At 36.8% G+C, this 11,697-nt stretch overlaps 1 protein-coding gene across 1 annotated transcript; it reads left to right on the top strand.

The window, feature by feature from the left end:
* Positions 1–945: 945 nt before the first annotated feature.
* LOC114469401 (cell division cycle protein 20 homolog B-like) lies at positions 946–10,722 on the top strand. Its single transcript, XM_028456905.1, is given in 13 exon segments — positions 946–953; positions 1,029–1,060; positions 1,267–1,334; positions 2,555–2,591; positions 2,789–2,878; positions 3,047–3,258; positions 3,394–3,488; positions 4,644–4,653; positions 4,655–4,786; positions 4,788–4,874; positions 6,452–6,577; positions 6,658–6,781; positions 10,298–10,722. Coding segments are annotated over 13 exon segments (1,119 nt in total). The 3' UTR covers positions 10,396–10,722.
* Positions 10,723–11,697: the final 975 nt, after the last annotated feature.

Here is an 11,697-nt window from a genome sequence, read left to right as displayed (position 1 = left end):
ATTATTCAGCTCATTTTCATTGTGAATGGTATTTATTTATTTATTGTATGTTTTTTTGTTTTTAACTTGTTTAACAATTCTTCTTTGGTGAACTTGGGTATGCCGTGAAAAAAATAAAATTTATTATTTTATTACTATTAGAGCATCATCTAGAGCAAGGCATTCAGTTGAAAATGATAGTAATGATTAAGTATTTCATTTCTGCTCAAATGTGTTTAATTCCTGTGTTCAGCCTATTTATTGACCTTGGTCTCCCTCACAAAAGAAATTAAATCTCAACAGACTTCCTGGTAAAATAAAATCCAAACATTAATACAATTGTACAGCAAGACAAAAAGTAGATGCATTAGTGTTTTCTTTGGCAGTAAAAAGACAACCTATAGATATCGTATTACTTGTGCTATTGTCCCTCACAATGAAGAAACAAACAATGGTAACCGCCCCACATTAGCGCCATAGTAACTACTCACAGTTAGTCATTAACACACAGGATGACCTAGTAACTACATGGTAACATAACTTGGAGCTCTGCAAACAAAACTGACCTCAAACTTTTTGATAGTTACAAGAATTAGCATTTGGTTATGGTGAAATAAATGTATGTACAAGTCTATGTGACTGATTTCCAAACCACGCTTTACAGAAAAATTTGACTCTTCAAAAGTGCTTCTTTAAAATAATATACAGTAATAAGTTTATAGCTAATTTGACAAATGTGTTTTCATTGAACTTTATTTTTTATTCTATTTTTTTTTTAATCAAATGCATTAAAAAATGCCTTCTTTGAGGTACATTTGAAATGTTTCAATTATTTGCTATGATTTTCTCAGGGAGAAATCAACACCTTCCAAGTGACTTACAAACGTTTCAGGAGATGGATCATTAAGCAGAGCATAAGGGGGGCCCCTGCTGCTGCCAGTACACCGGTCCCTGCAGTGGCCCTGGATGGCAGTGTGAGCCCAGCTTTGAGTTTGACTCTGTTTGTCAGAGGCTGGATCTGGACTCACCACCACCCAGTCCCCATGAAGAACCTCAGCAGGTCCTGCAGGAGATACACTCAGTAAGCTGCTGCTTTTTTTTTTTTTTAACTTTTACTACGTTATACATTATATTTAATAACATAGTTCAGCATCAGAAATACAGTAGGCATGCACAAATACTGGACATTACAACAAAATATAACATTGTGTATTATTGGTTCAAACTTGTCATCACTGAAGCACATGAGCGTAAAGCATTATTCTTATTCAGGCTTGTCGTTATCAGGAAACCACCATGAGCCGCTCGAACCACTGAGCCCAGTGGCTCCCAGTGACAATGCGACAGGTGAACAGGTTGGTTCATAAACATTTTGCCCACCTCACCACATCACACCCCCACTCAAGAAGTGAATCATGTTAACAAAAGTTGTTCAGGAATGTGGGGGTCCAAGCTTCAAAAACTGAGCTAAACGTGATCTTCTTTATTCATTAGACCAGTGGTTCTCAACCTTTTCAGCCCACGGCCCCCAAAATAAAGGATCAGGGACCCCCACTGTACCTGAAGGTGGATGAACACAGACATGAACTATGAAGAATAGTCATGTGGAGACAGGGCCATCTATAAGGGGGATACATGGGAGAGATTTTTGGGGTCCATCCATAAAGTCAGCAAAATGATGGTTCATTGTTCTATGAATCTGTGGAAAGCCCATTTATTTATTTATCTGAATAATATCCATTGTTATCCAGGAAGTTCATGATCATTGCGCCATAGTATATAGTTATTGTAAAGCTGTAATATTTGTTTTAATCAGAAATAAAATTGGTTAAAAGTGACCAAGAATTATGGAATATGTGGCAAAATTGTGATTTTAAAAACCACAGAAATTGGTTAAAAGTTGCAAGAGTGGCCAAAAAAGACAGAAAAAGAGGTAATATATTGGATATACTGGTTTATAATGGGCATGAAAAATGGTAAATGTTAAATTGTCAAAAATAAGCATGAAATATGGGGGAAAAAAAGGTTAAAAGTGACAACAATGGCTCAACATATGCAACATTAGGTGGGAAAAGTGGTGAAATGGGGTTATAAGTGCTGAAAATGTCTTGAAGTGAAAAAATGTGCAGAAAAGGCATTGAAATTTTATGAAGAAGTGGCAGAAATAAGAGTAATGTAGCAAAAATGTTTTAAAAGAAGCAAAAATATGGCAAGAAAAAGTGATGAAAATAGGTTAAAATATGGCAAGTTTGGTGTAGTGGCAGAGAAATGATAAATAATAAGCAAAAATTGTCTCAAATTGTTCAAAAAATATTCATAGATTCTTGAAGGCATCTGGCGACCCCCTCCTCATGTCTTGTGACCCCAAATGGGGTCATGACCCTAAGGTTGAGAACCCCTGCATTAATCCATATCGTAACCTGTCCTTGTACATTTAGATTTCTCACTTAGCAGGATGTACAGTAATTTTACCATGACGAGGATTTAAGGGTTGATTTTACTAGGTTGCTATTATTAATCAAGGGTTGATTATAAAATTATAATATATATACATTTTTAAATCACTTTTTTGCAGAGATGGGTGTGGGAAAACTGCAGCAGGAACAATACAGGCAGGTAAAACACAGGCTTTGCTCTTCTGAACAGCAGACTAATGTCTTTTCTGATTGTTTTTTTTAGCATTTTGAACAATTGATATATTTAACTTTTACTGTATAACTCCAATCTACACATTTTGTAATTAATTGAACTTTATTTTTTACTATTAAGTGCACAGTTCTGTGGTGTTTATGTGTTTGTGTCATTGCAGCTTATGAAGAGAGAAGATGTGATTCTCTGCCATTTGAAGCTCTGAATAAAAGCGCTTTATGTCTCCAGGGAAGGTTGCTGAATGACTACTGTGAGTTTATTGCATTCTCAATTGTGTGGAGGATAAACATATTTAGTCTGTAGGAACAAACAACACTCATGTCATTTTTATTTCTTGATCTGAGTCTGTTTATTTAAACATGATCAATAATACAGTGCCTGAATCGTCCTGTATTTTGTCATCTTTTTTATTTTTCAGACACCAATCTCCTGGACTGCAGTTGTAATGGTACGGTTGCTCTAGCATTGGGCTCGTCTGTGTATCTTTGGAATTCAGAAACCCGTACCCTGGAGGGGCATTTGGATCCACATCCAGGTTTGCAACGCCATCACATGCACTCCATCACGTGCCTGTGCTGGAGCAGGGACGGCACAGCACTCTGCATTGGGACCAGACAAGGGGAAGTTCAGGTATAGTGAACTTATTATAAATCAGTACAAAAGATGGAAAATGTGTACCACAGCTTGTGGTCGACGAGAGGAAGTGTAAACTTGTGACACTGGAGGATGACGGTTTGTGGGGTCTTTTGTTTTTTGAAACTTCAGTTGTGGGATGTTGAATACCAGCAGAATATGAGACATATACCTTCACACTGGTCTGTGGTCGGGGCCGTTTCCTGCAAACAGCAACTATTCAGCAGGTACTAAAGCGAAAACCTCTTTTTTTTAAGATCTCACCTGACAAAAGTTTCCCTTAAAGCAGTGCTTCTACACATTTTTTTGGGTCAAGACCCAATTTTGACATCAACCGACCGCAAAGACTTTTATTTCTAGAATTTGCTTTCAATCATGTTTGAGTCTTTTTTTTTTTTTCTTTACTCCATTTTTAGTTGAACTAGATTTATATTTCACAAAGTGAAAGCATAGAAATACAGTTGTTTAAGAATTTTTTTTGTTCATTTTTCAGAAATTTCAGGCGACCCCACATGGGATCCTGCCCCCATGTTGAAAAAACTGCCTGAATGTGAACAACTTAAACATTTTCTGTCACCTAAAGTCTATCTAACTGCAGTGTTTATAGAGTTAATGGTGGTCCCTGTCTCAGGGTTGGGGTCAATTTGAATTTTAATCTACAAATCTTCTAATTATTCACAATTATGATTATAATTGTAATTGTAATTGAAAAATAATCTGTTACTGTTTTAATCGTAATTGAATTGTAATTGAGTTGTATAATTGACTTTGTACTTGGAATTGACATGGAAATTCTGTATAAACTGTCAATTACATTTAATTAAATGCAAACCTTTGGAACCATGTTACAGTTCCATGACTTGCACATATGTAGTTAACAATTATTAAAATATGTTTCATATCAATTTTCTACCTGTCAGTTGTCTTCAGGATAATTCTACCATTAAAAAAAAAAATTGAACTCTGGGGTATACTGAGACAAAAAAGGCTCAGAGCCCACACCAAGAATATTAATACTAATCTTTTCATTGATAAGGAAGCCTAGCAAGACAACCAAGAGATGAAAAACAAAATTTATTATATTTTTTTGTGTATTTTACAGCTGATTTAAGACACGGATCAAAACTAACCCGTTATCACAAGAGATGCTAACAGAAAGCTAACACAGAGGAAGGTTACGTTTTATAGGCTCATTTATTTCAGGTTTGGTAATTGTGATTAATTGAATTTGGACTTTAGTAATTGAGAACGTAATTGTAATAAATTTTGGAAATTTTGGAGTTGGAATTGCCGGTCACCGTAATCAAAATTGAGTTGTAATTGAACATGGATAATTGAAGATGTAATAGTAATTAAAATGTAATTGAACCCGTGTCTCACAGCGGTTCTGTTCTTGGGACACATCCACCACGTGGATCCTCGTGCTTCTCAACCTTTGGTCGCTGCCAGTGTCCAAAAGGAGGGGATCTGCAGCCTGCAGTGGTCCCCAGGAGAGGAAAGGCTGGCCAGTGGCTCCGCAGATGGCTTTCCTTCATATCTGGGATGGTAACATCACAGGGTTGACGCGGCCGCAACAACCAATCGCCTCCATGAAACAGCCCAGCGCTGTTAAGGTTGGTGGAATCGTCAAGTCTTCTTATGAAAAACGCATTAAAAAAGCCTTCACGTGAACTTGAGTGTATCAGAAATTAATTTAATAAGAAAGATTTAAAGAGTAACAGAATCCTGAGGTTTTGGCTGAGTGCGTCTAGGCTGGATGTTCAAAAAATGGGATTCTGGACCAGTTAAAATACACCCAGCCTTTACTATAAAATCTCCAAAGATCAATCTATGCTACCTACTCAACACTCACTATACCTGTCTATTCTAAATTATCTCAATCACACCTGCTCCCAACAGACTGCACTATTTTTGATAAGAGGGGTGGGGCTTACAGTGGTTGTTTGTGACATAAGAAGCCACCAAAATGTCAGCCAATAGCAAATGTATTTATTTTTTTTGTCTGCACATGCTGTCGAAGGTCACCACTACATGAAGTGCAATCTTTTTAAGACAAGCAATTCATGTTTTGTTATTGCAATTAAATAATTGAATTTATTTATTGTATGATTGTGACCATCACCAGCCCTCCCCAAGGAAGGGTAAGAAACACTTTATTAAAGGGAGGATATAAAAGGAGAGGGCAGTGTTACATCTAGCTGAGGGGGGAGGGAATAGGGAAGAGGGAGTCAGGGTAGGAAATGGAAGGGGTGGGGAAGAGTTGACTGTTTTGAAGTGATAGTGAGATGTGATGTTATAGTTGTGTATATTGTGCTTATTGTGTTGCGTAGTCAAGCCAGTCTGGTGACAAGTAAGCAAAATTCGATTTAATAGCTGCATTTCATTCCATGGAGGGCAGTCAAATTACGCCAAATACTTTGACTTAAATGTCAAGAGTTGGACAATAATCAATCAACACACCACTTTATACCAAAGAGAAATTCTAAAGAAAGCTGAGACACTTGACATCAGAACGCATCACGGGGAAACCACTAGCAGGCTGTAGACTGTCTTATCTAAAGCAGAAACCTGAATTAAAACTCACTCTAAGCTGTGGAGTCACCAACTTTTCTGAAACTGCGAGCTACTTCAAAGCTATTGAATAGTCCAAATGGCTACCAGTTTAAAAAGCACTTATTAAACAATACATTTCATGTTTTCACTTTAAGTTTAATTTCTCCTAATTTATGCAATTGTTTTCATTTTCATTACATTTCACAGAAAATACTCATGTTCCTATTTCACTAGCCACTAACCATTTTAAATAATCGTAAAACATGTTGTGCGTTTAACCACCATTATGTAATGTTTTTCGAAGATCCACTTTGCGTTATTATTTAAACACATATCACAACCCATATACCAAATTAAAAGATGTTAATTTAATACAAAAACGTATAAAATGCATCAGTATGTACTAAGGGACCGACATCTGTCATCTGTTTTTATCTTTGTGGGTTTGAAGCCTGGCCAGTAAATCAGATTTTAATTGGAGCTCATTGGTGACGTGGGCACCATGTTGGTGACCCCTGCTCTATACTCTGATTTAATTCAACAACTGCTGAAATACTAAAGTGATATAAAAAAAAAAAAGGCATGGATAATCTTGAAAATTTCAATCATGTGAAAGTTTCGTTATTTTTGTTCTCAGGCGATGGGATGGTGTCCGTGGCAGCGTACGGTAGTCGCCACAGGAGGAGGGTGGCAGGATGGAGAGCTGAGAGTCTGGGAAACACAATCAGGTCGTTGTGTGAATTCTGTCAACACAAATTCTCAGGTGTTTGTAACAACCAGTGAGATATTCATAATGAGGACACAACACAGGGTCGGCCTCTCATGGAGACTCCCCTTTTGCAGATTTGCGCCCTACGATGGGTTGAAAAGAAGAGATGTCTGATTACAGGACATGGAAGTCCTCATCACCAGCTGACCCACTGGAACTGGGACTGTCCCTCCCTCAGCTCTGTCCACAGCCTCACTGGTTTGTATATTTCACCATCATCTTTCATACCCCATCCACCACACACTTGGAAAAATAGTAAAAAAGAAGTCACCAAAAGGCACCAAACAGCATCCGTTCTGTTTTGTTTGGATGTATTTCAACACATTTCCTTAACCAACTCATGCATGCCTACAATAGTGATAAACTGCAAGAAATGTAGAATCACGTCACAGACTGGGACAATGCAACAATAATTGGAATGGAGGATACATCAAAGCAATCAGCAGACGCCTCTGAGGAAGACTGCAGTTCAGCAGTCGAAACATGTCTGGAGATCAAAGTAAACCTCCTGAAAAGAACTTGCCTGAATAAATGAAACCTTAACATCTATCTTCTATCTATAAAACAAATAACCTCTGTCTGTCTGTCTGTGTGTCTGTCTGTGTGTGTGTTTCCTCAAGGATCAGACTGACTTGAGACCTTCAACATGGTTGTTGCTTGGTTCAAGGGTATGCAACATGGACTTTGTTTGGACTGCAATGATACCGTTCATGAATTATTATATGAAATGAAGCTTTGCAGAACAGCTCAATGTTGACAGGTAGTCATGGGTAACTCAGGATACGTTTAAAAATCGTACGTGTGTGTGTGTGTGTGTGTGAGTGTAATTCAGAATTATATTTGCATTAGGAATTGAGTGTTTACAAGGCCAGTTTAAAGAGGATTTAGCTTTACTTCTGAATTAAAGAGGAATTAAAGCTCTAATGTAAACCATCCATGATAAAGCTACTTAACCTCCCACTTTCTATAGCAACATACATGCTATGGGAACTGCACTAGTAGTGTCAAAAAAGGAACAGAAAACAGTCATGATTGCCTTTGAAGTTGGAAACTCTTCCTGTTGTTGGACAGATTGAAACCACCCCCTCGAAGAATACAAGTGAGCGTAAAGATACCCGTCACTGCCCTAAAAGCCAGACTTCACAAGAAGCAGGACTCAGTGACATTATGGAAGCAGGTCAGGACTCGTTCAGCTGCCCCATCGCACCTCCTTTGGTCCATCTTCACCACATTTTGTTGCTGTCTTCCTCTCGGGATTGCAGCCCTTGTTTGCTCCTGCAGAGTAAGTCACTTATTTAAGTATTTTGAGCTACTCTAGCAATCTCATTGTTTTACAAAACCTCTTGCTGTATGCATTCAGGCCACACCCAATTACAAGAAAGCATTCAAGACCTATTTCTTGTTTTTATATGCAACATATTTTCTAAATAACAACAAATGGTATTATGAACATACAAATAACTAGATTACTTCGATGTAGGATTTTGATTCCACATTATTTCTGCCACCTCGTCTATGTTTCATTTTAAATGCATTTACATTTCTTTTAAAGTTTTAAAACAATACCCTTGTGATTTATCAACACGGTACAAATGTTGTTTCCTCTTGTGCATGAAGAAGCATTATAGTGTACATTTATTTTTAATAACTCTCTTACAGGCAGAGAATGCCAATGCTGTTGGAGACTCAACAAGCGCAGAAGATGCATCGAGGAACGCCAAGGTGATAAATATCATCGGGCTCGTCTGTGGAATAACATTCATCATCATTTACATTGCTGTCACCGCTACTCAGTGATCCCAGGTGCCAACACGATAGGCAGAGGAGACACTGGAATCTCGTCAAAGCTTTTGTTACTATTTTCACCCCCACATGTCCATGTGCGTTTGTGCAACTCCTCCAATCAGGGCCTGAGGGGCACCCAGAGATTCAAATGGTAAAACTCAAAACATACGTGTGAAATGTTTCAGGAGAAAACTTTAGGTTATTTACATAACCCCAATTCTATGAGTAATATGAGTGAGATGCCTCAATCACTATAATGTGCATCCCATAGTGAGACATCTCACAAAATATTATGAACTGGCTGTGTTGTTTACAGTGTTGTTTTTCTCTTCTATGACCCCTCCAAAATAAAATCTCTACCTTGGACGCTGTGTGAGTTTGGTATTTACATACTTTAAACAGTTAATGAGATAAAGCTGATTAGGTAAACAATATTCTATTGATACTTTATTGTTGACACATCTTAAAAATGAGCCTGGGAGTGGCTATATTCCTACCTAGCAGCATTAATGTACAATATGCATCGAGGAACGCCAAGGTGATAAATATCATCGGGCTCGTCTGTGGAATAACATTCATCATCTTTTACAAATATAAATAATCCTCTCATTTCATATGGGGGCAAGAAGTTGTCCATTAAGGTTGCAAAGGAGTGTACGTAACCACTAGATTTGTTTTCAATGTATAAAGGTGTCCATATATCTATAAACGCAAGAAAACTTCTGTGTGCATGTGTATGTGTGGAGCGCAGCTTGCCCATAGCCCGAGTGTGTGCATCCATTATTTTAGTGATTATTTGGTGATTATGTTTCAAAACGTTTTCATTTTATTTTGGCGGGTTCGACGGGATGGGACATGAGAGAGGGGAGGGGCCTCTGAGCTGTGGAGGAGGAGTTGGAGCCTCTACAAGGTAATGTATTTTAGCTTGTATTATGAGTTAATAGTGATGAGCATAAGTAACAAAAATCTCACTCACATTACTTTCGTCTTCACCTCTCCCGTGTGTGTGGCGCTACAGGAAGGTACACACACATACACGGACACACATACATCTCAAAACACGCCCTCACCACAAATCTGTTTATAATAAAAAATATACTAAATTAGTAAAATAAAACAAAAAAACCTAAACATTTATTCAAAAATAGACAAAAATGACAACAGAAATGCACAAAACTACACCAAAAAAGAAACAAAAATACACAAAATGACTCCAGAATCACACTAAAATGACAACAAAAAACAAATGTCCAAAAAATGCACAAAAGACAACAGAAAGATACAAAAATACACATAATGACTCCAAAAAACATACATTACAGAAAAATACACCGAATGACAAAAATATAGAAATGAGTAAAAAAAAAACCAAACAAACACATTTATCATCCGCATGTCCCATCGATTTAAACCAGGGAAATAGCACACGCTATTTTATTTTGCACCCGCAAATATACCCCTTTATAACACTACAGAGTACTGAGTATGTACACGTCTTTGTACATCCAACCTTCAAACACATACTCATTTGGGCCATAATTGACAACTCTACTCCTACCACTATATGAATGCATACTTCCGACGGGCACTGTACTAGTATCTTATAAACACCTAAATGCAGTTCTTTAGTAATGAGTTAGCGGTGACGTCATAACAAAGTTTTTGCCATGTACATATCCTTAAATTGTACTCTTGAACTAACACAAAACTTATGAATTGTGATGAAATTATCATAAATAAATTCTTAACAATATTTAAACTTTTATGACTTTTTCAGTGAGTGTTTAACATAGTTATTGTAGGAATTTAGCGCAATAATCCTTGTTAAACTTATGCAGAGGTTGCTTAGTTTAGTTGTACCTCCCAGTGCTATTCCTTTTATTAAAAATAAAGCTCTGAAATGATTTAAGAAGGGTTTTTGTGTTCCAGGTCATTCTCAGCGGGTCCTCCATGTGGCTGTAAATCAGAACAAGGATCAAATCTACTCAGTGGGAGCAGACCAGTGCTTTCACATTTGGGACTTGTAGTTTGTGTTGACGGTAATCTCGAAGCACATTTGGTCTCACCCTTCTGTGTGTGTGTGTGTGTGCGTGTGTGTGTGTTTCTACATGTGTATATTTCACACTGTGGTTGTCTGATTCTTGAGAATCACACACAGTATATACTTCTTCTGACCTCACTGCAGTCGTTCTCACCAAAAGACAAAACCAACGATTTCTTACCTCCTGTCATGCACGCTATTCGCTGACCTGTTTCCCTGGTATGAAAACTGAAAATAAAGCAGAATTTCTGAGTTGCACTGATCAGTCATACATGAATTGTGAAAAATCTAATCTTATTGCTCATCATCGTGTCTTTCTTTTAGGAGTAATTTACTTCATCATGCTCAACCTATTGTATATTTTCTTACATTTAGTATGTTGACATGTTTTCACAATAAAAACATTCCTCTGACAAACTAGCCTTCTTATTCTTCACACTTTAGGACGATTGGTTGTGGTTGAATGCTTCATGTTTGTTTGTTTTTTTTTTTTCTTTCTTCATTTAAAAAGTGATCTTGATGTAAGCTGTTTTTCATATTGCAGGACTTTAAATAAAGTTAAATACAGTATTTTTTTAAATAGTTTTTAATGTGATTTTCTGTGCATTCTATGATTGTTTAAACATTTTCTGCATGTGTGACCTAGTTGTCGTTTATCTTTTCCTCAATAGTTTTTATTATTAGTGTTGGCAAAGTGAAAGAATGTCATTCCTCAATGTTTTATGCACTTTGTAGTTTTTTTTTGTGTGTTTGTTTTTTCACCATGTCTGCATATGCTGTCATAGGTTAACACGATCTTGCGATTTTTGCAACAACTGTGCCTCTTTCATTGTTGAAAAAATAAATAATAAATACATTTATTATGTTGCATAACTTTAACCGTCACATAAGCTAGACTTTATTCAGGGAAGGATATAAAAAGAGAGGGCAGTGTAACACATCACTTTGTAGTTAAATGTTAGATGTTCAGTATAAATTTCAAGATGTCGAATTGTTGAATATAAATCTTAAATGTAAATGTTTAAATGTTTGATTCAACATTTAAAATGTACATTAACATTGACATATTTTTACAAGAAAAATGAATATTACAAATTTCACAAATACTTCTGTAAATCTGGTCAAATGTAACATAAAAAAAAAATCACCTATGTTTTTTAAACGTGGTTCGTTGCTAACAGTTTGCACTTTATTTTAGCATGCACAACTTTACAATCGGCCCCCCATATTAAAAGAAGTTATGTTTGCCTTTATTGTAGAATACATTGCACAGTCGTTTTGATTCTCA

The sequence above is a fragment of the Gouania willdenowi genome, chromosome 9 (assembly GCF_900634775.1).
Source record: "Gouania willdenowi chromosome 9, fGouWil2.1, whole genome shotgun sequence".
In the NCBI taxonomy this organism is placed as follows: domain Eukaryota; kingdom Metazoa; phylum Chordata; class Actinopteri; order Blenniiformes; family Gobiesocidae; genus Gouania; species Gouania willdenowi.
The sequence above is the reverse complement of the archived record's forward strand: the minus strand, read 5'-3'. Positions and strand labels throughout refer to the sequence as shown.